Genomic DNA, 27,423 nt, shown 5'->3' on the forward strand with positions numbered 1-27,423 from the left:
ACCATGCCAGAGCCTCTGTGGCACCAGGGTGGCACATGCAGGAGGCAAACTTGCACTCGAGAAACCAGGAATGAACCGCCAAGTCGACAGGTGAGTCCCTGCTATTTTCCCTATCTGCCAGACTGCCGCACTGCAGGGATCAGAGGAGGACACTTTCCACCACACAAATTCCTTGTGGCCAAACTCATTTCGAAAATGTTGGTATCGGCGTTTGGACATGCTCCACTGTGACCAACTGGTATTTGGCAGCAGGGCTGCTCCAAGCCTTCAAGCAGAAGGAATGGTGCTCTGCTGCCCACTCCCAGCCAAGTTACTCTCTCCTGCGTCAGCGAGCTTGTGTCTAAGCAGGCTCTCTTCCTCCAGGCAGTTGTCAGCCCTCTGCACAGCGTGATTCACTCGGGCCCCCTCCAAAGCTGACACGGAAGGAGATAGAGTGGATCCGATCCCCAGCTGCGACAACAGGCAGCCCGCAGGCAGCCGCATGCTCTCATGCTTAGTGGCATCCCACTCCCTCTTCCCTACTCCCCCAGTGTTTGTGTACTTCGGGTGACGAGATCCAGCCGCTGCCTTGAGTCCACCCTATCTGTGTAAGAACAGTGCTCAGGTGACCGGTCCTTAACACATTGGCAAAACACTTAATTTCTTCTGCCTGGAACTTGGGACAAGCTGTGAACAGTGAAGTTTGCTTGCTACCAGTTAAATTCTTGCTTGCTGTCCATAAAATCTTGTTGGCTTTTAAAAATAATCGGTGTAATCTTTAAGTATGGCAGTATATTTGGGCTCCATTTATAGTATAAATTGGAAATGCTGTGGTCTTTTTCTTTTGGCTTGTTTGCTTTTATACCATAAAAGCAACAAGGCGGTTAAGTTCTGACCGGCTCATTTTCAACAGTAGAGTGAGGTTTTGGTATCTGGAAACATAATGAAAATGGAATTGTTAAGTTTCCTACGGAAATAACGTGTATCCCAAGTCATTCCTTTTCATCTTGTGCTGGTTTTAGTTAGATAGCTGGATAGAGTTAATTTTCTTCACAGTAGCTGGTATGGGGCTATGTTCTGGATTTGTGCTGAAACAGTGTTGATAACACAGGGATAAAGCTGGGGGAAGAAGGAGGAAGAAGGGGGGACATTCGGAGTGATGGCGTTTGTCTTCCCAAGTCACCGTTACGCGTGATGGAGCCCTGCTGTCCTGGAGATGGCTGAGCACCTGCCACTGGGGGGGAGCGAACGAGTGGCTGCGTGGGGCTTAGTTGCCGGCTGGGGTTAAACCATGGCACATCTACTCACTGCAGTTACAGCTCAAACAAGATTTGGTTGAGTGTCAGGCATTTTAGCGTGAAACCAAGATAACTCAATTACGAGATCAATTATTCCTGATAGTGGTGGCATTATGGTATATTCCATGAGTGAGTCATGCAAGGCCTGATTCTTCCATCAGTCTGTAGAACAGTCCCTTCTGAGCTATTAAGTGTTCCAGAGTATCGAATTCAGCTATGCGACCGTTTTCCAAGACCAAAATTCTGTGAACATTAAAACAGAAGTGTAAGCTTGGGGATACACCGGCAGCTGTAATAAACTTAGTTATTTCTACTGATTTCTAAAATGAATTTCAGTACTTGCTTGTTATTCAACCAAGCTTTCCAGCAGCTTTCCAGCTGGGAAACAGCTGTGGGATAGAAACAGGTTTCTGATGAGTGACTATTCAAGTACTGAGTTTGCAGGAGGAGAGTTTTATGGCAACTGAGACTGGAGTAAGATTTGTGAACGTGTATTTTAGCTTTATGATTTTAGGATGAAGTGAAGACCTGCAGCCATGGTTTTGCTGTCAGTGGGGGAAAAAGGTGTATGACACAGAATGAAATACATCATCTGGGAATAAATGATCTTCGATTAACCTATTGGTGCCTAGCTGATGTAAGATAGCTCCTACAATTTCTAAAGCAAAGCTTTGAGGGTTAAACAAGAAAAGGACAGAAATGAAATTGCTGTTCACTAACGCTCTGTGGTTTGTCTAGTTCGCACAGGTTGCCTGTGTCTTCCTTCCTCTTTAGGAAAGTGGCTGAAGATATTACCTGTCGCAGTCCATGACGGTGTTTATCCGGTGAGCTATTGTTAACACTGTGCTGTCTTTGAACTGAGCCCTCAGGGTGGATTGAATCTGAAGATCAGTTTCTAAATCTACTGCTGCTGTGGCCTCATCTAGAATGAGGATTTTGGCTTTCCGAAGAAGTGCTCTGGCCAGACAAAGCAGCTGTTTCTGACCCGTGCTGCAAGTAAGAAGAGGGATGGTAAACTGAGAGCAGTAGTCACTTTTCCCTGGGGTCAGAATACATGACTAACTTGAAAATAGTAATGAAAAGGTGATTGTTCCCTTTCCCTGAAAGGGTGATTGAGGCTGGTGGCACTGCAGGTAACAGCATGAAACAACCTAAGGAAATGAAGGGAGTGTATTACTATAGCACCCAGGAGATCTGCACTTGGAACAGGGTTCCAGTGTTTTAAGTACTGCACAAACACAAGCCACCACAATGATTAAGTCTCAAAGGTCTTCCACTCGGCGTCTTATGACTTGATTTCATGCTGCTAAACAGGACAATAATGCAGCAATTTGCTGTCTGGGAACCATTTTTTTAAAATTTTATTTTTAAAAAATTAATTAGACTCCTTGTCCCACTAGCTCGATGTTCTCCCAGCCCACGGGCTGGCACTGCCCTGCCACTGTCTTTCTGCAGATAAGGTACCTTAGGTTTTCCCCTTCGTCAGTGCATTTATATTCCAACTGATCCGGCAAATCTGCAACAAAGTTCTTGAGCTGAGTCAGTTCCAAAGCTGTCCAGATGTCTGCATCAGTGTATCGGTTTAATGGATCGAGATTCATTCTTAGAGAGCCAGAAAACAAAACTGGATCCTGAGCACAGAGACAGTACAAACAACTCCTGAAATGAATTATAAAAATGAGCTCTCCAGTTTTCCCAGCTGGGTGCAAATCTGTGACTAATGCTATATTGAATGGGAGACTAACATGCCATAGAGGTTATTTCTAACTTTGAAATTTCTGCATATCCCTCCTCTCACAGAATCTTTATAAACCCTTCCTAGGTGTTAAGACTTACAACACTGCTGAAGCATTTTGGAAATTAATTTCATACCTGGGGAATGACAGTTATCTTTGTTCTAAGGTCATGGAGACCTAGCTGAGCAATATCTAGTCCATCAATTAGGATCGCTCCTTCCGCAGCTTCCACTAATCGCAGCAATCCCACAGCAAGAGTAGATTTCCCAGCTCCTGTTCTTCCGGTTATGCCGATCTGTAAAGTGCAACGGAAAGCTTTTGGTTTTGATGTTGATCGTTTTCCACAGTTGGACAGACCTGTCATGTAGTTCCTCTTGGCCTTTTGAAGAGAGACAGCTTTGCAGGATCAAATCTTCAGGGCTGTTCAAGATTCACGTAGTCTAGCAATATGTTCTTAAAAGGAATCGTTTATAATTTGTAATTGTTTTGTACGAAAAGGAATCTTGAAAGCCTTTGGTGGGAAGAATAACTATAAGACTTAGCAGCTAGAACAGGGACTTGATGTGGCACTAGATTCAAAAAGCAAACTTCCTTTGCTGTAACTCTGCTAACCCTCTGTGAAATGAAATTTCATTCAGAAGAACATCTACTGTATGCAGCAATCCTGGAAACACTACTTTGTACTAGAAGAGGTGTGCAGTGTGATAGATGGGCTCATACCTTACCGCAGCTTTCACGCTTACAAGTTACTATGTCTTGGTGTAGGGCAGGGACTGTATCTGCCCACATCTGATCACTGCAAAGCACTGTTCACACTTTGTAGCTCTTCTGAAACAAGTGGCTTTGCCTACCTTCTCTCGCCCATTGATGGTTAGATTGACATGCTTCAGTGCTAAGTCCAAATTTGGCCTGTATCGCAAACTATAGTTTCTAAATTCAATTCTTCCTTCAGTGAGCCAAACTTGACCTTGAAGTTTGCCATTCAGAGTCCAGGGTGCCTAAATAGATGAAAACAAACAGCAATGTATAAAGCTGATTTTAATTACCAAACCAACTGGCCATTCTGAAACAGGAAGCTTATGAAGACATCTGTGCCAAATTCCCCTGATCTGTTTACTGTGTCCAAAAGAGAAAAAGGCCTCTAACTTTCATATTGCAAATGTTGACTTTTCATTTTGTGCAAAGATGCCAATCATCTTAACCGAAAATGGGGATAAACATTTGTTTGCGTGTCGAGAGTTCTGACACCGAGTGGTCCAATAAAAAAAGATTTATATGCCCCTGTAAACAGGACTGTGAAAGTCCCCTTTAGTAGGATCTCAGATCAGCATATGGAGAAATAAAGATTACAGAACAAAAATGATTGCACTGGAGACTTTTAGTGGCTAAAAGGCTATCTAGCAGCCATCAGTTATCGGAGAGTTGCATCTGAACTCGCACAATAAATACATACTCCAAATATGGGCAGAAACTACAGCTCATTCCATGACTGTTACCAAGTGAGGCTATTTTAATGGCAATCTAATGCTTAACTCTCTTAAGGAAATAACGATGATCAGAGGTTATAAAACAAGCTTATTCACTTGGATAAAAACCAAATGCTGCAGTTCCTTAAAGGAAACATAACTGGCCTTTTAGACAGGGAAAACTAGGGGGTTTGTCCAGGTGGAACAGAAGTGTCACTCATTTAGTTTGCAGAGATGTTCACCTCCGCTAGTAAGGTCAGTAGTTTGTTAGCTACCTCCTTAGGAGTCCTCAAGTATTCTCTCACTCTCTCCACAGAAACAATGTTGTTCTCTATTTCCGTCCAGGAGCGCACCATCCAGTTCAGAACACCAGTTATCTAGCAGAAACAGAAGCATTTGGGCAGAAAAAGTAAGTCTTGACCTGTACTTGTGAGGTATCTGGTACTTTGTCTTAGTGTTTAAGACCTCCTCATCAGCTAATTACTTGAGAAATCATCCCTTAGAAGGCTAAAAAATAACCATGGATCCTTGTGAAAGTTTGTAAAGCCGTGTTTAAAGAGCCTAGCCGGCTCCCCCCATAGTTTATTCTCAGCGAGTTTATAGAGAATGAAATGCTACTGACTTGGGTGCTAAAAGATAGTGTGACTATTTCTTAGGTTGCTGTGTAACTAGTCTACAAGCAGGTAAGACAGACAGTGAAGACCATGCTTCAGTTGCTCAGAGCATGCTGTGACTGAAGCGTGAGTTCATATGCAGGAGGACAAAGATAGCTGGTGCTTATGTTTATCAGGTTCATTCTCTCTAAGGGGCCGTGTGCTCCAGATGCTCTGGGTTTCAGCAATGACAGCAGGGTTTGGTAGGAGAAGGCATCTAGAAAGCCCCAGAAATAGTTCATAATTTCTTAGAAATTAAAATGGTAGCAGAAATTAAAATGCAAGTTGCTTTTGATGAAAGGCAAGCATGGTATTACTTCAATGCCGAGTTACCTGAAGAGCACATGAAATGGAGAAGCCAGCAGTTCCTGGACTAAGATCTGTTCTGCCCATTGCTGCAAATAGTGCTGCAAACAACACGATGCCATTGCCTAGAAACTCCAGGTTTGTTGCAAGCCACCTGCAAGAGGAGGAGAGTACAGGGCTGTTGCTGGGTGCTCTCTTCCTTTCTCTCAACAGCATCTGTGATGACTTTGCAAAACACTTGCGGAGCTGCTGGGGTGCAGGGTGCTCAACAAAGTTCTTGTCATGCCCTGCTTGCTCTTATCCAGCCACCTTGTAGCTCATTAATGGCTCCAGTTGTCCAAACTGGTTGGCTTATGGTCTCTGTTAGGATTTTCTCCAAGGCCTGTTGGATGACAGCAGCCAGCACACAGCTTCTTGGATAAGCTGGTCTAACATCTCTCACTCCTTCTGGTACTCCTCACCTGTTTCATGACTGGTGGCTGATGGCTCTACTGTCTGATGGGTTCTGCATGCCTCACGCACTCTGTCATGTGATGATGGGCCTCACCAGGCATGTACTACAGCTTCCTGCATTTTGGACACCAAGTGATACCTCTAGCTGTGTGTCAGCATGTGTGTGTGGCTAGCCACACAACAGAGATGGGAGCATATTGGCCATGTGAGAAGCATGTTGCCAGAGAGGGGCGCAGTGCGAGTAATAATGAAAGAGGCTACCCTACCCCCAAAACACTGCATCACTGTTTCATCTTCTGCGCACCTCCACCCAAGCCCCAAGAGCAGCCATCTCCACTCACCAAGGCCATGGGAATAAACTATCATTTTCTTTACACTGCAGATTTGTACCTGTCAGCAACTGCTCCAGGGAAGCATATTCGCTGATTCTCATCCACTAGAAAATTGCTCTTCAAAATAAACCTCTCCTGGTCCTTGTAAGCACGGATCACACTGCTCCCTTGGAAAGTTTCTGAAATGTGGGAGTAGATGGGTGACCTGCTGGCAGCCTCTATGCGTCTCAGCTGGCAGGAGGTGGTAACATAGAAATGCTGGTACGAAGGGAAATGGAAGGGGAAGTGATTAGAAGGTTTACGCCTCCATGGAGGTGCTCCACAGAAAATTTGGGAAGGGCTCAACAAGTGCAATAGTATGTACTATTCTGGTGTTATAAAATCTAATGTACATATAGGAGATGTCCTTAAAAGGTTAGGTAGCGTTTCTGCCTGTGTTATGTCCTACCTTCATAAAAAATAACCCAATGGTTAGTTAATGCAAAGAAGCCAGGGTAATCCGAACTTGCAAAGCCTCTAAACTCACACTTACTTTCTCCTATAGACCAGCCCTTTGCTTGATGGAGAACAGAGGTGTACTTGCACCCTTACTTGCCCTTCCCTTATGTTCAGTCTTAGCTGACAAAGCATTTGAGGTTTCAGAGCCCAATGGGAGAGCTGCATGGCATACATGGATATATTAAAAAGCAGGGTAGGAATTCTGGAGGAAAGGAAAAACTCTTTTGGTCTTAATATTGCATTTACACTAATGGAGACAAGGAGTATAGCTGTAGGTAGGATTTGATCTGGACATCAGAAAAGCACAACCCTCTTTGTGAGGTCTCTGGGATGCTTTGGAAGGCTGAGGTGATGGGGAGAGAGCCACTAACATTACTCTTGTTCAGATGCAATTCAAGATGATGAAACTAGTTTCTGCACGTCTCCGCTCCTAAGAAATGGAAGGAGGCTTTCTGCAGGGACACGGCTATGCTGCTTCAGCCTCTCCTGTCTGTGTATCTCTATGAGTTCCTACCTGGAATGCAGCATAAAGAACAGTCAGGGGCACTATAGCCATTGCTGCTCTTGGTGTAGCCACTATAATCACAAGGTAGATCTCCAGCAAGTTGAACAAGAATCCCAGCAAGGACTTCAGCTTGTCAGGGATGACAGAATCAATAGCATCCATTTCTCTGGAGAAGTGGTTCAGCAAGTTACCAATGGGTGTTTGCTCAAAGAAGACCATTGGGGATCTAGCAACGTTCCTCAGCAGCTGCAGAAACAGCTTGTGCGATGCTAACACGCCACCTAGAAGGACTGCTGCTGTGGAGGCAAATCTGCCAAGGGCTGTAATATAAAAGATAATAATTGTTACTAGGTCTGAACAAACTCACCTTGAAGTTCCCTTTTGTGAGATCATGATTTTCAGTTAGTACTGTGCATGCTATACTAGTGAAAGGAGTTGACTTTCTCTTTGGTAGCAATTAAACCAAGCCTCAGAACTGCAGGGTAGACTACCCTTTCTGTAGGGTTGTTACAGAGGGGCGGAAGACCTTCTAAGCAAGCTTGATGGGGCCATGGATTCAGCAACTTAAACGCACAGGACAAATTCTTTATTCTTCACAAAATGAGCTTGACTGGAATTACTTTGAATTATTCAAAGTCTTAGGTTTCCTGCCTACAGACTCACTGTTAGCACAGAAGGGTACCCAACCCTTCCCACTCTTTTCAACTTGTTCAAAGCTTTCTCAATCTTTTGTCACTTGGGCTGAGATTTTTCCAGATTTGATTTCTGTCCTAAAACAAGTGATTTTTTTTCTTTTTTTTTAGAGTGACTGAAAGAATTGTGGCCATTTTTAAAGAGAAAGATTTAAAGAAATGTAAAGTTCCACAAGTTCTTCTTTTTCTCTCTCTTTACACTCAAAGACCTACACCAAGGTTTAATTCAGCATGGAGAAGAGCCACCGCTTGCACTTTGATATGATTAATTTATGTTGGAGGAATAGAAAGGGATAAGAGGAAGAAAGATATGCAGAAGATGTTGGATACAAGGGGGCGGGATAGAAAAATAAGGATGATGTTGTTCTTCTATTGCTGAATGTTTTTTAGGGGCTCAGGTCATTTAGTTCCAGCAGGAAATATAAAGGAAGACACTATTCGTCATGGTTTGCTGAAGGGCACAGGAGATTACTTCTAGCATACCATGAAGTAGAATTTCAGGCTGTAACACCGGAAATATTGTTCAGATCCCTTAGAAATCCTCTCTGTGCGTCAGAGCCTGTAGTTTTCGCTCCCATGCCAAACCTCTAGGGCTGGTGCCAAAAGCCCAGGAGGCTAAAAGCCCATGGGTATGCACTTGTTTATATTCTGAGAAAACATCCTGGATATGGGAAAGGGAGATAGAAATACAGAGCAGAAGTAGGTGGGCAAGTTAAACGAACCTTGAACGACTCCTAGTGCACCAAAGACTCCAGCTCTCAGCTCTGTGTGCTGTTGTGTCCCATTGTGAACAGGGTCATCTGTCCACATGCTGAGCCAATAGCCACGAGAAAATGACACGGCTTGCTGACATGTGAACAACAGAATGATGCACACGCACAGCGGTAAGCCTGTTGCCTTCAGGTAAGCTGCATAAATCAAAGTATTAACCTAGAGCGAAACAATTGGGGGGAAAAATAGAAGAGGTTGGGAGGATCAAGTTTGTTAGCAAGGAAAAGCAGCTCTGAAACAAGGAATGATTTATTATGGCATACTTACTCAGTTATATGTCACGGGCCATAGCAACCATGTTAATTCTTTCTTTTGTTTTCCTCATGGATGAATAATGAAGCCATACTTAAATAAATCCATGGTGTTAATGAGTGATTATTATCAACTGATGAATGTTATTGCAATAGGCTCGTGTTACTGCTGGAATGCACGTAAGGCTTTCCTTATGCCAGGCAGTGGTTTTCATTTGTTGTTGGTGTGAGTGAGAACTATCATGTATCCTGCTGACTGCTTGTGTGAGTTAACTGCTGATCGGCAGAGGTGAGGAGAATCTCAGTCTGGCCAATACTGTGCTTCTCCAGGGGAAGAGCACCCTCTGGGGGTGTCAGACTTCTTACTCTCATCTCTTCTCGGTACCCGTGTGTAGCCTCAGGTATTTGTTTCCTTCCCACGTTTTACTGCTGCTACAATGTGCCCTGAATACACACCTCATCCATGCCCGACTCCTTCTAGCTGGAATCCCACGTCTGCTTCTTTCCTTTCACAGTACCCTCCTTGCCTCAGCCTTTTGAGGTGTTTCCCTTGGGCACAATGAGAACAGTGATGTGCCTCTTTGCCCCTTCCCACCAGCCTCAAGAGTCTGTGGACAGACTCAAGATCACAAGTCCCTTATAATCCATCCTCTTCTGTCCCTTACCACCACCTCATGCTGATTGCCTCAGCGTGCTTTCCCCCTTCAGGTCAACTCTTGATTCAGGATCTCTCTCCTCAAGCGGGTCAGTAATAAACCCATGGTATGTGTCCTTGTCTTTACAGAAGGTGCTGTGCTTACCCTGCCATGCTGAGTTTTCTCTCCTTTGGTTAATCTTCCTTTGGTGTCTGCAGCAGTGGTACAGTCTTGACTTACAGGAATGATCTCCCTTCCCATAGCAGAAGATTTGACTGAATCATCACTTCATAAATAAAACAAAAATCCTTTCAATTTTTAGCCAAGGCAATGCGTATTTTAAAGCTGGATTTCCTTACCCATCCACCCCTATATTTGTGCCTATTTTGAGGGCTGCAGTTTTCGGGGTCCTCCAGAGTGACCCCAACCATTGTCCATATTTATCACAGGCACTGGGCTTTGTCAAGCTATTAACAAACAGAGGCTTTAAGCATTCACTAGCTGTGGCTGGTTTGAAATGAGTCAGACCTTACAGCCCCAGTGGGAAGTGAACAGCAAGCAAATGTATCAACATGCCTTGTACGTGAGCTCTGAACAAATTCTGCCTCCTTGTGAAATATGGAGAAAATGTTAGTCAACATCCACATTCAAGAGCAGTTTCTTACCTATTCTTGAGTTCAGCTTGTTTGCTTTTATTATTAATTTACAGATCAATCCCAAACCTGTATCATACTTGGAGCCTCCATGTAAGCTTGTATGGGTTTTTGGAGCAAGTTCTTCAGTGTCTGAGACAGCTTTAAGCTTACCTAAAGAGCCTCTCCTGTGATGGACCATTTCTAGAGGTGATGGTGCCGTTGGTGTCTCCTATAGCTGTGAAATAAATGCATTTTTTTTCTAAATGCTTTAGAATCCTGTTTTGTCCTGTATAGCCTTTGAGAGACTGGTAATATGGAAGAAAGATTCATTACAAAGAATTGTTAAGGGTAGAAATATCAAGGTGAGGCTTGAAGAATAGCACGTATAGTGGGTAATTCTGTTTACTGCATGATTGTTGTCTACTAAGATGGAACTGTTTATTCAAGAACCAATTTTAAGGTGATTAGTCAGCTAATTTGACAGGCATATTTTTCCCCACACAAAGCGACAGCTTACTGTGATTGGATGTCTGCTTTAAATGTCCATAATAGAACAAATGTAAGACTGGTTTTTCCAGTTTTATTCTCTTTTCTCTCTTCCCAACTGTGAACAGCAGCAGGCCACCCCCCCATTCTTTAATGTTAAGTATAATATTAAGGAAACAACTGACTGATAGAACTAGGAAGAATGATTCCAACTCATTTGGGTTACCTGGAAAACCAGCGCCTGCCTTCTCTTCTGCAGCAACGCGTGAATGAAGAAATTCTGCAAAGGCCCCATTTCTCTGTAAAAGTTCTTGGTAGGAACCAATTTCTGAGATCGTTCCATCCACCAGCAAAACAATGTTGTCCACTTGAGGCAAAATGTTGACTGTGTGAGTCACCAGCACACGAGTCTGCTTGAATAAAGAGAAAACAGTTACAATTGTTCTGGTGTTTCCCTGCTCACTTGAGCTGTTGCAGTCAGCTGTCTTCTGAAGACAGACATGTACTCAGTGTGAGCTATGATTTTTACTAACTTGGAGATATTTTTGTTATTTATTCCTATTACTTCTGACTCTCTCTTCGATGAAGTTTATCTTTGCAGCACAGCTTTGTGCCCATTTTGAAAGTGCAGAACTTGGGAGTGGGAGGCATGAATCAACTTGCTTTGTGTCACGCACAGCATAAAAGAGTGAGGATGGCTAGTCCCAGGCTAGCACCCTGTGCGTAGGCGGACCTTTTGCTTGGCTCACTGACCAGTTTCGTGTTGTTAATTCCCCTCAGGCTGAAGCTCTTAAGTAGAATGATGTTAATTGAATAGTACGTCACATTTATTGTCACTGATATCAATATTTCACAGTCAAATTTGTGCTTGAAATCTTCATCACTCTGAATGGAGTTAGAGTGCAGCTCCTTGTCATTTAAATTTCTGAGCATATTTGCACAGATAACTGCATGTAGGGAAGGACATAAGAAAAGTAATTTTTCCCTAGATAAAAAATTGGTATGTCATGTATTTCTAATATACAATCAAGCCCTCTGAGTACCGCTTAAGTCTGATACCTTCTTTCTTTGCCAGTCTTTCTATGTTTCAACACAATAATTACATTCTGATACTTGCAACCAATCTACACATGAAGAGAAAGGTATTTGTAATCAGACATGTCTGTTTTAATTGGACTTTCTAATGAAAGAAATTACCTATTTTCCTTCTACAATGTGAAATTGAATCAAGTATTTGTAGGCAATTTATACCATGAAACAAACAGAGCTGCTGTAGCATCCCTTCTCTTGTAACCACATTTATTATCCAGATTGCTTGACAGCAGAGAAATACCAAGGAATAACAAAACACAACCAATGTTGTGTACCGTACCAACTATAATGGTAGTACCTGCTGCCACTAGCAAAAAAGAATGGAAAAGAAGTGTTTAACATGGATTTTAAGACTGAAGTTTAAGTGATGACCATTAGGGTGGTAAGAACTGTAAAGGTGCCACTGAACTATTCAAAAGTGATAGCATTAGACATTATGATAAGATACAGTGAGCTGGAAGAGATCAGACAGCTCTTCCTAATTATACTAGAAGTAAATCTCAAAAAGGGAGAAGGATAATGTTGACGGAAGACCAAAGAACTATAAACTTGCTGTAGAAGTAAGGCTGGAACTAGGCACGTGGTTTGCATGAGGATTAAGACAGTCGTTCAGGAGAACCTAACTTTTCAGTCTTCCGCCTCCTAGGTGAGATTCACTGCAGGACTTCCATGTGCTGTGTGGACTGCAGAAGTTACCCATTCCACTTCCACTGTTGTTAACGGTAGTACCTGCTGCCACTAGCAAAAAAGAATTTGGGAGCCTTTGATACAGTGAGTAACCCACCTTACTGGAATCGTTTCAGGGCCCTGATAATTGCATACATTTTGCAATCTCTTACAGTTCAGGATTTATAACGCACCTTGTGCTTCAGTAAGCCATTGCGTCCAAGAACATGTTCAAAAATGTGCTGTCCAACATGGGCATCAACAGCTGAGAGAGGGTCATCTAGAAGGTAAATCGAAGCCTTCTGGTACACGGCACGAGCAAGGTTCACTCTTTGCTTCTGCCCTCCAGATATATTTATGCCCTGTAAAAATGTATTGACACTGTTTATTCCAAAGCTACAGCATATTTGCCAACTGTTGGCTCCATTTCACACTGAGGTTTTATGACTTCCTTATTTTTAAATCAGTGCTTCTCTCCCTTCCTCCAAATAGGGCTCTTGAGATGCAGAGGCAGATTCTATTGAGCAACTCCACTCTCCTGCAAAAGAGGACCCAGGAATGACCTGGATTTGTTGATTTTTGTCTTAAGCATCTCTCATATCTCTGGTTAGGTTAACTGTCAGGAGGTGGGCTTCAGACCCTGTTAAATCATGGCCCGACTTTTCAGAAATTACTGAGCATCTCCCTCCTGCAAGTTTAGTCCTCTTGTAGGTGTTTTAAGCAGGACGCCCAAAGTTGTAGCTACTCACGGAAAAGTTGGCCAAAATATAAACCTAAGCCAGTACCTTCTCTCCTATTTCACTCTTCTGCCCTGCAGGGAAGCTCTCCAAATCAGGTTGCAGTGCACAAGCATCTATCACTCTGTTGAACCATGTTTCATCCATCTCTTTCCCAAAGAGAATATTATCTTCCACTGAAGCATTTTGTATCCAAGCTTGCTGGGGGACATAAGCTGCGGTGCCCTATAAAAATGGAAGTGGAAGAATGTTAACAATCTTTTTCATAAGCTCAACTTGACACTGTGGGGACCCGTCTTTAAAGAAAAACTCTCCCAGTTAGCTTTATAGAAATCTGGAATGATCATCACTGTTGACAAGTCTCAGAGGGCTTTACAAAATATGAGTCTGCACTTTCATTATCTTACAAAGGAGGAAACAGGTGACATGATTTACCACAATGCCACCTGAGCTCACTGTCAGAGTGGGAAATGGAACAGGATCTTTGAAGTCCTGTTCCAGTTCCCATTCCTGAGGGCCAGGCTCATCCAAGAGGTCTCAAGCACCTTCAGATAATTAAATGCAGGCTGCTACATACAGCCTTTGTTAAAATTCAGCAGTAAATGGGTTTTCATCAAGTACTTGATGTCTTGGTTAATAACTTACTGTTCCTGAAGACAGCCTAATTAGAAGCAAATGCTCAGGGGAAAATTTACCTTCATGGTCACGCAGCCGTCTGTCTTCTCCAGCTCACCAAGTAACGCTGACAGCAAGGAGGATTTTCCAGCACCCACCTGGCCAACTACAGCAAGCAAGGAGCCTTGGGGCACGGTAAGATCTATCCTATAGAGAAAAGATTAGTCTATTATCACCTCTTAGATACTCTTTCTGAAAAGAAAATGACCAAAATTCTTGCTATTGTCTTGTAGCAATAAAAATATACCAACTAAACCCCCTAATTTCATACTTGAGGCCTCAGGTGCACAGGGTTACTCTTCCTGTCATGCTGACTTTTTGCAGCAGAACATGAGTCATCCCTTCAAAGACACCTCCAACCAGAAAGTCTTCATCCACATCCCCATCTGAGTTTCAAACCCAGATCCAAGACGCAGGTTCCCACTCTGGAGATAGGCCAGCCCAAAGCACTGGATTTAAAACATTCCTGAACATCATAACTTTTCAACACTGTTTCTTCTCTAAAAGTGCAATGCCTTTTGAAATAAGCATGTACTGATGTCATATATAATGTGCACCATCAATTCTACTTTTTTTACTTAAATTACTGTAATTTCATATTTGGACAAGAAAATTGTGTAAAGAAAGCAGTCTCCATGTATTAAGGCAACATCCAGATACAGGTACCTACCCATTTATGTGCTCCCAAGCACAGAAGCAAGATAAAGCAGACATTTTGTCTGACTTTATAATTTTTAGAATTCAACATTAAATATGAAGCAAAGTCAGAAGCCTCCAGATATTCCACACTGGTTTCACTTAGGCCCTGAGGAATTAGTTCATTCAGCATCTACCCTGACCTACAGAATTGAGATGACTAAGGGTAAGTCTGTACCTTCTAAGACAAGGAGAAATTTCTTTGCTCCAGCAGAAAGTCCCATTTCTTATGGTGATACTTGCCTGTACTAAAATATAAAGAGAAATAGAACATTTATAAAGTCAAAGGTAGGTACAGAAACATCCCTATTTATGTGACTTTATGTTTCAGTGTGTATTTATATTACATAAAATGAACCTTAAGTATGAAAAGAAGGGGTTAATTACCAGATTAGATTTCATTGTTAGAAATAAATAGGCCTGAGAGACAGTAAGGGGCAAACACTTTTCTCTCTTGAGTATGGTAGGCACCCTAAGAGTGGAAGCTGAACAATGGAAGCTACTCCTCTTGTAAGACAACAATGCTAACACAAAAGCTTACCACAGTCAGAAGTGTTTCTGCTTGAGCTCTCAGGATTCAGTTCGTCCAGATTCAGAAAAGCTGCTAAGCGGTTTAAAGAAACTTTGGCCTGAAATGAAGAAGCACACAAAAGAATAAGATTTAAAATAGAAAGGAAGCTAAGACCCATGTTGACTAGGTGCTATGTTGCAGATGGTGTAAGCTCAGGTGGACAAATGCAGCTCTTCCTTATGTTAACTGCCTTTATTTCCACTTAGCTTAGCAAAAACCCCATATTCTTCCCCGTGTTTTGTGTTCACACAGTGAAATTGGTGCTTTTTTCTCCAATTCTTCCTGCAATCTTTCCAGTGGTTGCTTCTGTACATAAAGAGTTGTGACAGTCTTCTTGGGGTGCAAGAGGGAAGTGCAATTTCCCAATTTCTTACTGATCAATGATTTGCTTTTCTCTCTGGCCTGGGCTAGCAGGATTTCCACTGATCTCCCATGGAGACTTTGCTCCATCTATTCTGATTTCTGTGATTAGAAACAGAACTGGAAGCACCTCTGAGATCTAATGGTCCTTGTCATTCACCCCAAAAGACTTAAGAGTTGTTCTTGGTGACTATTTTGTCAATATATGGAGCCTTTCTGAAAAACAGTACTACAAAGTACCTTTAGCTGCAAGTCCTTGCACTTCACTGTTTCACAATAGCAACTAAATAGCTAGCCCTGACGTTCAAAGCCCTAAGAAATCCCTACCTTTTAATGATGATATGTAAAAAACCACTTATGGCCAAAGAAAAAGGAACATAGCCTGCAGTTAACCTGGACAGCAGCGTTTATGGAGAACGGCAGGAAGGAGTGCGCAGTGTTGAGAATGTTGATCAGTGTTAAAGATACAAAGGCCTTCTGAGCATCCAGGATGTGTGTGTTATCCACCAGCGTGTAGATAGCAAACATGACAAATGCAATCTGAAAGGGAGCAAAGGAAAAGCAAACCATTTGCTTCAGTCAGGGAAGAGAATGGTTCAAGGGTGACAGGCCTTTTCCTACAGACTCTGGAACCCATTTAGTTAAATCCAGGCTATCACCCATATACAGGGTACCCATCCTGCAAATATAGGCAAAAGTCTTGCACGTTGGTGACAAAACAAAGTCTGATCATTTGACGTTTGTTCTGCTTTAAGGAAGTTTTGATGCTGCAACCACAGCAAGGTGAAAGCACAGCCATTTCCCATTGAAAACACATATGGCTGAGCTGCATCAGCAAGTGCAAAAGTGGCTTGTGCTGCTGCTGACTGTGCCATGAACCTGTAGCTGGAGGTCTGCAGGTGGTTCTTGCAAAGCAGGCTCAGTCTGCCTGGAGCACACTGCCAGACCAGGTGACTTGTCCATGGAACTGTTAGGACAGTGTAAATGCCTGTGTGGCTGATTCCACTGGGGCTCAGCAACTCCTCTGAGACCACCAGCTCCTCTGGGCAGACATTATCTTTAGCTGTCTCACAGGAAAAATCTGTCCAGACAGGAGTACAAACAGAAATGGAAGTAATAGCATGTGTTTTATGTAGGAAGGTGAACCACTCACCAGGAAAGTTGATGAATGGAAAGAAGCTAGAGATGCTGAGAAGAGAATCTGAGATCTTTTTAGGGCCTGAAGTTCTTGCTTCCGGATACCGAGCACTTTCTCCATGAAGGTTTTCTCCCAGCCATACAGTTTGATTACTTTAATGTTGCTGAGAATGGCATTGGTGAGTTTGGCCCGCTCATCTTTATGTTTCATCTGGGTCTCCTGTAATAAATGTTTGAGTTTTATCATTTAATAGGTTGAATGTTTAACGGTGCAATTATTCTGAAAAAAACACCTTATGAATTCTGACGAAATTTTCCTGCAGTTGAGCTGTGTATACTGTTTTGCTTATGAATCTTCCAGGCTGGGAAATATTTTGCTTTTCATCTTCAGAGCTTTATTTTTACTGGCAATACATAAAAAACCACAGAAGAGGTGGGTAAACAAGATAAAAGACTGAACATGCAAGAGCTTACTCTAAACTTCAAGAAACTTAGCATGCTTCGAATCCTCCTGTGTTCCTTCAGACAGTCATCATCAGCATGAATAATAAATACTAAGCCATTACTTGATGTTGAATGTTAGTGACACGCTTCAGTACAATACCTTCCCCCCCCACCCCAAATGCATGCCTACTGTAATCATCAGTAGCCTTGGGTTCCATGTGATCCTTTCGTGGAAGAGCATGGCAGCCTTTAACTTGGATTTAAAAGTAGTATCCTAGCATAATTCAAGTCAATAAACCACTTCATTTTTATGAAGCAAAACATACCTGGAACTGACTCCTCTTCTTGGTGATCGCGAAATTCAGAGGCAAAAGAAAAAGGAATACAGCAATCGAAGTCAAGGCAGATGGCCCAAGAAGCTGCCAGGAGAGAAAAGGAAAGGGGAGGAAGTTCTGGTGATTACTAGAAACAACTGTTTTCTATTCCCTTTCGTTCACCTTCCCTCTTATTTGAACTTATGCCTAACATCCCTCATGGCTAATGCTTTAATCTTGCCTTTGCCTTTCCTGGGAATTGTGCTCCCTAAGCACTGTGGATTGTTAACTCTCCAGGCAGGGTAACTCCTGTCATCATGCTGTGATGAATTTATTTGCTTCCCTTTTAGGAACTAGATTAGTGCTGAAAGCGATCCAGAAGCATGCTGGCAATTCAAGTAATTTCTCTTTCTTCCCATCTGTTCTTGGATGTGTTAAGGAGGACACCTTTTGGCTGGCATAAATAAGTGACCCAAAACAAAACTGGGTTTTGTTTAAAAAACAAACTCAAACCCTCAACAAACCCAGCTTGTCTGAATTTACATCAACTAGTGAGATGAAATGGTAGCATTATACTGTGCCACATACTCTTGGGACAGCTCTTGGATACCAGGGTTCATAGTGACTTGCATATCAAAATAGAGAGCTTGTTTCTCATGGTTTAGTTACATCTCTCTACAGACAGCTTACATTTGCTAGAGAGGTGAGTGCTGGTATACACAGAGAGATAAAAGTATTCTCTACACAAATGGTCTATGAACACTAGCAAACAAAGTGCTAATTATGCTCCAACTACATGCAACCACATTCAGCTTGTCAACATGGCTAGAAAAGGGATGATGATTTTTCAACAGTCTATAGCATGGCTACTAATTTTCCAAGGTCATAGCATCCTGCCAGGCACAAGGCATGGTCCATCCTGGTTAGCAAAGGAAGGTCTCAAACGCCTCTGGAAAGCTCCTGGGAATCAACTGTCTCTATAGTGCTCATACTTCCATTTGGTGTGCTGCCAAAAACAGGGACTAAGAAATAGGACTTTATCCTGCTCAGAAAATGCCATACATTGAATTAGGGGAAAAAAAGGATCTTTTAGATTATCCTCTTTTATTTATAATTCAGGTTTTATTCTCTCCTTGCTAAACTCCTTGATACCTATGAAATTCAGTGTATCCAATACTCTTTTTGAATATCATATAATTTTGCTTCAAACTGTTTCACTGATCTTGTGGTAATCAGGCTTCAGGATGAAGTATGTCAAGTTGCTATTTCAATCCATTCCCCTTTATGTTCTGTAACTGTGCTGAGGAGCTGGAACTGGACTCTCAGCCTGCACTGGGCTACCACATTTTCTACCACATTTTGGTTGAAAAGAGAGTAAAATTTGAGGCAGAAGTTTATCAGTCAGCTCAGAATAATCACACTCACAGTCTTTTCCCTAAAAAAGACTGAATGCTGAATACACAGGTGAGAAGATGAAGTGAAGGATTAGGTAAGAATTCTGTACCAATAAAAATATCTTCTAAAAAGCAAAGTGAATCCACCATGCTACAGAGCTAAGAAAAATATGGCAATTTCAGGTTATTCAGGCCAGCAAAGCTCTAAGCAGAATTTTGAAAGCTCCTCTTTCCTTTGATACCTAGCATAGAAAGGGATTGATAAGTATTGTCATCATATTTTACCTGCCACAGGAAGACAAAGCAGATGATAATCCGAATAGGAGCAAGCCAGGTCCCATTAAAATAGATAATCAGATCCATTAGCTTTTGGACATCAACAGATATGAGATTAACAATTTCACCTACTGTTGCTGCTTTCCTTGATGCATTTGACATAACCAGGATCTAGACAGGGTAGAGAAGAAAGGAAAGGCATCATCAAACAGCTTTGGTCCAAAAATCAAACAACTTTTCCTTATAAAGATAGAAAAAGAAGAGATGGAGAAAAATGTCAAATCCTAGGTACTGAAAACACGCTGTTGCCTGGAATATGTGACTTCACTTTAGGATGAAGAATTTACTCCTTTTCCCAACCATAATCTACAGCATAAGAAAGTTTATGTTGCTTTTTACTTTTTCCTTTACTTGGCTTTTCCTTCAGAGGCAAGATCTGAAAAAACAAACAGTAAAATACCTCCCACATACTGTTCAGAGATGAATATAGCACAGAATTACATCCTAAAAGTAGTTTCTAGTAACATCTCCCCTGATATGTTAAGAACAATGTACCAACAATGTTGTAACTACTAATCTAGGGCTAGAAAAAAGTGAAGCTGAAAAGGAAGGTACAGACTCACCTTCCTGTACACAAGCCCTGTTACTGCAGTTTTCAGTCTCAACCCCAGAACAAGACACATGTACATATATCGTTGTTCAAACAGAGTCTGGAGACAAGCCAAAAGGAACATAGTGAAGGCATAGAAATAACCATGCCAGCTAGGTGCTTCTTGATCTTCAATGAACTCCAGGAAAAGGCTGCAAGACAGGAGCAAAATGTTGATGAATCCATGTAGAACTGATGAAATATCAGACACACAAAAATGCAGAAAACCCAGGGATTTTTCTGTATTCTCTCTGGCTGATGTTTATCAGTAAAATAGCAGTAGAGTTGGAGAAACTGCTGAGTATCCTATGTCTTATAGTATCCTGACTTTTAGCCACTCTTGGTTTTGAAGCAATCTCTGATCTCAGCATCTTCTCAGGGGAGACCTCATTTTCAGTGTTAAGAATGGCTCCTGAATTTCATGAATTTGTCAGAAATGTGCAAATTGGGAGCCATAATCTAAGGAAGTCATTGACATTTCCAGAACTTCTCTTAACCTAAGAAGTGATTTTGCCCTTGAAAATATACTGTAATGCAGGTTTGTATTGTACCAACACAATCCACAAAGCATTATGTCAACTGACTAAAGAAGCTATTTAAGATGTGTAGGATGCACAGATGTGCTCTTTATAATTAGTCAGGGAACACGGAGCCTTAAGACTACAGCAAGTGGCTGACAGCCTGTGCACATGATATGATATGTAGAACCATCAAATAACTCCTGTTCTAGTAAAGTTGTCAAAAGGCTTAGTGCAGCCTGTTCTTTCCACTGTTGGAATACAGCAGTGGAGAAACTGTGCACAGCTTTAGACAGTGGTTTGTTTTTTTTCCCCCCACTGAATTGACTGTGGGCTTAGCACAAATGACAATCCAGCTCTTTTCATCAGCAATAGGAGATTTCAAAAGATGTGTTTGTGTGTCCACCTCTGCAGGTGCTGGCCTATACATCTCTGTGTGAGCTCATGCACACAGCAATCTTGTACACATGATAGAAATACATTATAAATATGCACATACCTCAGTAACTTTGGGATGGAGAACAAGAAGACATCACAGATAATTAAGCAGACAGTGCTGAGAAGGAAATAGGTTCCAAACATGCTCCAAAACACTTTCAGTAAGGGCCTGCTCTGGCTGTGCTCTGATTGCAGTAGAACCTCTGTCTCTTCAGCTTCTGCTATGCCAGTTTCACTCTTCTGACCCTTTTTAAATGTAGCAGACTCCATTTTTCTAAAGAAAGAAACAATGAGAAAGCTAGCTACAATTGGAGAAAACTTGGGGATCTCGTGCTTTCAAAAAAATCATTAAGTATCTCACACTGGGTCTCATGCCATGTCCAGTATAAATGCTCATCAAAAAATGATCCCTCTCACAAAAAACTTACAGTTCCGTGCTTCCAGGATTGGAAGGATGTTCTCCAGATTTCAACACTTAAAGTCAGATTTTGCACAAAGGAACTCACTCACTGAGTGCTCACCCACTGAAGAGTAAAGACCCCCAAGTTTTCATAGCAGAGTGTTACTTGGACCACTTTATGTACACTATCCTTTTCTCCTTCTTGTTTAACAGACAAATAATTCAGTGGGATTGAATCTTTCAACCATTCTCTTATCCAGATAGCAAGCACCTAGCAGAGCTTGTGTTCAGAGCCTGAATATGTGCTGAAGCAGTCTGTCTAGCACTCTGTGGGGAATGGAGGGGATTAAAGCCTGTTCTGAGATGGCACACCAGCACCTGTGAGCGTATTTGCTTATGTCATCTAGAGGCAAGAAAGAAACTGCCTAGCTGAGCCCATGACACATTCTCTAGATCAAGTACTCACTGCCGGCTTCTGCTATGACACTTCTTCCACTCTCTTTCAGCCCAGGCAACAATTTCTTCAGAGGAGTCCTCTTTCCTCACTGGCCACAAGTCATCCACTCCCAAGGACTGCTGACAGCCTTTCCAGACAAGCCTGGAGAACACACAGACTGCTGTAAGGTAAGCACAGAAGGATTTGTTGTGCACGTAACGTTTTCAAAACAGCTGGGCTTTAAGTTAGTGCACCATAGTGAGCATATAGGGACTTACATACATAAAACACTACTCGGGACTATCCTTTCCCAGAATAAATATGAATGTTCAGGAACAGCAGTTTTGCTTCAAATTCCTATGCTATCTTCTGTCAACATAATGAGGAATTGCCAGGAAGCCCTAATTTCTAGTCCATACTGAGAGTTGGGTCTTGGATAGTGGAGGACAAAGTTCAGTGAAACACAGATGAGGTCTTATCATTGCGGACACTAGGCCCAAGGTATGTAATCATTTTACTTCTGAATGCTAAGCAGCAGGCTGGGCCAATGTCCTCATTCGCTATTTTCCCCTTGCCCAGAATTTGTTACAGGAAGGTCTGGCAGGCAGATAGGGCTGTGGTTGGTGTACAGTGATCTTTTGAGATTGCTGAGGTCTATTTCAAGATTGGGAGGGCACTGGAGGGGTAGTTGGAAGGGGGAAGAGAATTATCTAGAATCACAAATTTGTGTTTTGAACTACTTTGAGAAAAGTAAGTTACATTTTTGTAATTTGATCTTGTGAGAATACCTCAAGTCCCCAGAGAAAGAATTTAAATCCTCACTGCATAAGCTAACTTGGGGGCTGAGATATTTGTTACTGGCTGTCATCTACATCCTCTCTCATGCTGCTGTCTTTTTCTGATATTCTAGCAAAACCACATCTTTTTCTGTGTTTTCTTACCCAGAGAACCACCCGTATGTGATTTTGGAAAGAAAAGAGGTGCTGGCTTCTGGACACTGATTCTGATGGGAGGAAAAACATGGGTGATATTTATATATAGAAAAGGGCATGTGTCAGATGAATATAATCCCCTTCTGCGCTTCCCCAGGAAAAGCAATCAAAAAGTTATACACACCCCATTCATTGACCCTGACAGTGTAAATGTATTGTGGAGGATCAATGGGATTGGGAGACTTTGGAGAATTAGACTTTGAATAATGTCTCAGATGGAGGAACAAAGAATATTATTCTTCATACCCAAAGACATTTATTTTCTGAAGCACCGAGCTCTGCCATACTCATACCTCAAATAGAGTACTGCTGCACAGGAGAGCATGAGGAAGCAATATAAGCCCTATCTACTGGTTTCAGTGAAAATAAACACGAGTATGGATAGAAAAGTTTTTTAGTTTTTCAAAACATACATAGAGAGACAGAGTACTGTTAACTCAAATTCTGCCGGTTACCTTTTAAAACCGTCAGCCTTCATACAGAATGATGCATCTTACATCTCCCAGATACTCATGTTCCTGTGTATCCCCATAAATTTAAATTCCTGTTTGAGCAATGAAGCAACATATTATGTAAAGCTACACTGTACTTACAGGAGCGTTGACAGCTTTAGAGAAGAAGGGAGGGTTATCAACTAAGCAGAATAACACAAGTTCTCCTAGCACAAGGCTAGCGTAAAGGTAAGTTGTAACGTGGTGGAAATGGTCTTCCAGGAAGCCCTACGAAACAGAATACTGTTGAGAATGAGGTAAGAACCTTCACATGTGTGCTGGTTTTGGCTGGGATAGACTTAATTTTCTTCACAGTAGCAAGTATGGGCCTATGTTTTGGATTTGTGCTGGAAACAGTGTTGATAACACAGGGATGTTTTCGTTACTGCTGAGCAGTGCTGACACAGAGTCAAGGCCTTTTCTGCTTCTCACCCCACCCCACCAGCGAGTGCTGGGGGTGCACAAGCAGTTGGGAGGGGACACAGCCAGGACAGCTGACCCCAACTGACCAAAGGGATATTCCACACCATATGGTGTCATGCTCAGCATATAAAGCCGGGGGAAGAAGAAGGAAGGGGGGGCACGTTTGGAGTGATGGTGTTTGTCTTCCCAAGTCACTGTTATGCGTGATGGAGCCCTGCTTTCCTGGAGATGGCTGAGCACCTGCCTGCCCATGGGAAGGAGTGAATGAATGCCTTGTTTTGCTTTGCTTGTGTGTGCTGCTTTTGCTTTACCTATTAAACTGTCTTTATCTCAACCCATGATTTTTCTCACTTTTACCCTTCTGATTCTCTCCCCATCCCACCGGAGGGGGAGTGAGCGAGCGGCTGTGTGGGACTTAGTTGCTGGCTGGGGTTAAACCACAATGTGAAATCAGCAGAGAAAAATGGTTTCTCATGTTCTACCAGCCATAAGCTCTGAGTTTTGGTTCAAAGCATGAGGTGCATTTATTTAAACTGTAGTTATGTAGAGCTACTTAAATAGATAACTCCTGAAACTGGAATATCAGAAAATGCTAAATAATGGACATATTTATAGTGACGGTTTTATCATGAGGCTTTATAGCAGTCTAGTCAAGTCAGATGTCCACATTGCATCATTATTCAGGGAATTTTTGGTGCTCTGAGGGATACAAGCTCCTTGCTCACCTAGTGGGATGAGTTGTTGACATAATAAAGCAGCTGCCAGTTTTTATTACAAATGGTGTGTCTAAGGGGCTCCATGAAGGGCTCTCTAACTAATTTTGTGAATGAGAAAGAGGAAAAACCAAGGAAAAAGTCTGAGTATTTTTGGAACTGTATTTTGGTAGCAAGAAGTGGCAAACTGTTATTTCTACAAGAGGCCTGGTGCCTGAGTATCATTCAACACAGCAGGAACAAGCAAGTTCCCAACTGTCTTTTGTTTAGTTGCTGCCTATTTTTTGCCTATTACTTAAACACACAGGTAACAAACTTTTGTTTATTCCTTGTTGTGATAGAAAGGTATAACTGTTTGCCTAAGGAAAATGGCCACTGACAGTAAGTCTCAGATGTGTAAACCCAGCCAGCACTCCTCCACAAATAAACATTCATCACAAATATCCAAATAATAAAAATGTGTCATATATCAACATATTTATGCTGATACAAAACCTGGCAGAAGGCCAGTTTTTAGTGACAACGTTTATATTCATTTTGCTTTTATTCACATATGAAGTCTGCCAAGTTCTCAGAAAACCACACTCTATCCACACTGAAAGGGATAATATGGATGGAGATGACAAAGTATCATCAATCATTTTTCTCAGCACGTATCTTGAGAGGAATTTGGTTCTCCACCTCACAATCAACGAGGCAAAAAGAGCCCTGTTGTTTAGAGACTTCATACCCCTGCACGTTAAAGATACGTGATTTCACTTACTCTTTCCAGGGCATGTTGGACTTTGGAACTAAACATCACAACTGCAGCCACAAATGAGAGCAGCCAGTAAATCAACAGGATGCCTGAAGACTGGATGCCCATCATTCTTTCTGCCTGGGTAAGGAACATGGCAAGGATCTGCGAGGAAGTACAAATTTGTCTAAATAAATAGCTGGTAACGGAATGCCAAACATTATTATCAAATTAACGGATACAATAGAGAAAAATCAGTCAGTTTCTTGCCCAAACATTTCAAGATGTTCAGAGCTGCAGTATTGTTCCTAAAAGGCTAAAACTGAAAAGTATTACGTGCAATTTTGCACTCAAGAATGTCTCTCCAGAAAGGGCAAATAATAAAACTACAAGTGGGCCAACAGGCTGGGAGGATCTAGGCTGTGAAGATGCAATGACAGAAGAGGAGGATAGGCATCTAGGTTGAACAGAAATCCCATTTCATTCTAAACCATACTAAATCGCATACCGTGGTGATGAGAAACTAGATCTTGTCTTGTTGTTGTGAAACCTCTTTCTAAACACTACTGCTACCTCGGCTCTTGTGAGGTGTACTCTGCCTACAGGGCTCTATACCGTAGCTGTAGACCCAGTGGTCTGCCCCAACTCCAAACCCCTGCTGCATCACACAGCAGAAACTCACAAAGCATGTCTCCAGCCAGAACTACTCCCCATCAGTTATCTTAGTGCTCAAAGACACTGAGAAACATGGGAAATACAAGATCCACCCCAGGAGGGCTAAGCTGGGCCACATGCAGATAAATCAAAGGAAGAATTACCATTGTGATTCCCACCATGGCAGGGCTAATGAAGAATGCTGGAGCCCGTGGGATTCCTTGGCTTATTTCCCACAGTACGAAGAAGACATTAGAAAAACACAGTATTACCAGGATGAATCCAAGGACCTGGGGCAGAGACAGCAAACACACGTTGGAATGGACTGAAATGATGATGGGATGATCTACTGAACTGAATGCTCCAAGCAGCCTGGGCGGTAAGACTGGAGAGGTGGAAGAGCAGGTTTGGGATAGAGAGCGTTATGGGAAGTAACGCGGGGAACCGAATAGAAGTACAGGGGAGAAGATCTTATGACAGTTCTTCCTAAAACTTTACTTGATTTATACTGACCTGACTTTACCTGAGTCAGTAAATGTCAAAGCAAACACCGAGATGGATCATCAGAAAAGGATTAACGATTTAGAAAAATTAAGTTCTGCATCGAAGTTTTGATAATGCTAGGACCAAACCCCATCCTCCACCCTTACCATTTTGGTTTTGAAAATGTGGGACATCCTGATATAGCCTTTGTTTTTCTGTCGAAGATACAAGTAGTAGAAAGGAAAACAGATCCAAAGATAGGCACAAGGGATCCAAGCAATGACTGTACTCTCAAAGCACCAGGTAAATCTTGGGGTGTTTGTATACCATGTCTGGTTCCAGTCCTGTCACAGAATCAACACAGAAGTGAAACAGTAAAGCTAACGTATGTAGAATTTCACCAGCTAATGCAAGCTGCTAATGCTACAACTGAGATCTACTATAATGTTAGAGGAATTTGATTTAGGGTTTCAAATGTAAAAAACATTTGGCAACGGAGGGGCTGCTGGAGAACAGTAAGGTGTCACAGGTGAGGGAGGGAGGACTCAGCAGTAGCATTTTGGAGGGAATGGAAGTAGAAAGAGAGGGGGGAAAAAAAGGTTGGAAAAGTGAAAGATGCCAAAGAAAGGACATTATGTATCATAACTAGAGAGAAAAAAAAGAGAGGAAATTTAAGTTATTGAATGTGGAATGAGAAAAAGTAATCTGGGAATGAAAAAGATGATCAGCATTTGGGAACCATCAGAATAGTCAGTAGGGAATGACCAGTGAAATGGAGATTAGGAGGAAAGAAGTGTCCTAGTGCATAAACTGCATCGCAGCTGCATTTCCTCAGCTGTATTTATAATCCTTTTGTAATTTTTTTGACTAAACATAGTTGGATTTAATAATACTAAATACTAAAAAATACAGTGAACTAGATGAACAGGCGAGAGTATTTTTTCTTCAGCAGCTTGTGGAGGTGGTTCGAGTCCTTTATGTGGAGGATATGATGCAAAGCAAGGCTAAGGGAATCACTCGATGAAAAGAGAAAGCAGATCACGGCTCACAAATTATTATGGGAGTTTATCAACCTTGAGGATTGATGTGAGCGATGACTCCATCCATGTGAGTCTGGACCGATCAACTCATTAGAGCCCTTTCAAAGGTATTTCTGTAGTGGGTCATTCAGCAGATACTTTCTGCAGACAATAAAGGGACTCATTTCAATACCCTTCAGCAGTGCAGCCGGACTGCACGCTCCCACACAACTCTCATCAAATTTGCTGTAACTGTATCCAGACTTGAGCTGTTCTCTATTTGGGTGAAAACTTGTCCCTGGGAGGCAAAGTCCGTAACACCAGCAACCTCTGACGGAAATACACCTCACCGCTTACAGTGTGTCAGCCGCCTTACTCAAGTACCACGCTGGCAAGTGCCACCCGGCTGGAGG

General features: G+C 42.2%; 2 protein-coding genes across 2 annotated transcripts in view; one reads left to right on the forward strand and one right to left on the reverse strand.

Annotated features, from left to right (window-relative positions):
- Nucleotides 1-1,411: 1,411 nt before the first annotated feature.
- On the reverse strand, nucleotides 1,412-26,338 carry LOC103917633 (multidrug resistance-associated protein 6-like; the record flags this gene model as incomplete). The annotated part of the gene is made up of 30 exons (XM_009324820.1): nucleotides 1,412-1,520; nucleotides 2,073-2,267; nucleotides 2,742-2,908; nucleotides 3,150-3,308; nucleotides 3,865-4,011; nucleotides 4,755-4,856; nucleotides 5,466-5,592; nucleotides 6,282-6,481; nucleotides 7,236-7,546; nucleotides 8,641-8,848; nucleotides 9,741-9,861; nucleotides 10,382-10,445; nucleotides 10,923-11,106; nucleotides 12,649-12,816; nucleotides 13,240-13,416; nucleotides 13,887-14,013; nucleotides 14,741-14,800; nucleotides 15,094-15,191; nucleotides 15,887-16,033; nucleotides 16,647-16,850; nucleotides 17,401-17,493; nucleotides 19,068-19,229; nucleotides 19,682-19,859; nucleotides 20,725-20,937; nucleotides 21,530-21,661; nucleotides 22,441-22,502; nucleotides 23,085-23,210; nucleotides 24,882-25,019; nucleotides 25,673-25,798; nucleotides 26,159-26,338. Coding segments are annotated over 30 exons (4,485 nt in total), but the record flags the coding sequence as incomplete, so codon positions are not given.
- Nucleotides 26,339-27,011: 673 nt separating this feature from the next.
- LOC103917634 (nodal modulator 1) overlaps nucleotides 27,012-27,423 on the forward strand; it is a 31,210-nt gene continuing 30,798 nt past the window's right edge. Inside the window, exon 1 of the mRNA XM_009324821.1 lies at nucleotides 27,012-27,098. Coding sequence (XP_009323096.1) covers nucleotides 27,012-27,098 — 87 coding nt within the window. The remainder of the gene's footprint in view (nucleotides 27,099-27,423) is intronic.

The sequence above is a fragment of the Pygoscelis adeliae genome, unplaced genomic scaffold (assembly GCF_000699105.1).
Source record: "Pygoscelis adeliae isolate BGI_AS28 unplaced genomic scaffold, ASM69910v1 Scaffold85, whole genome shotgun sequence".
Taxonomy (NCBI): domain Eukaryota; kingdom Metazoa; phylum Chordata; class Aves; order Sphenisciformes; family Spheniscidae; genus Pygoscelis; species Pygoscelis adeliae.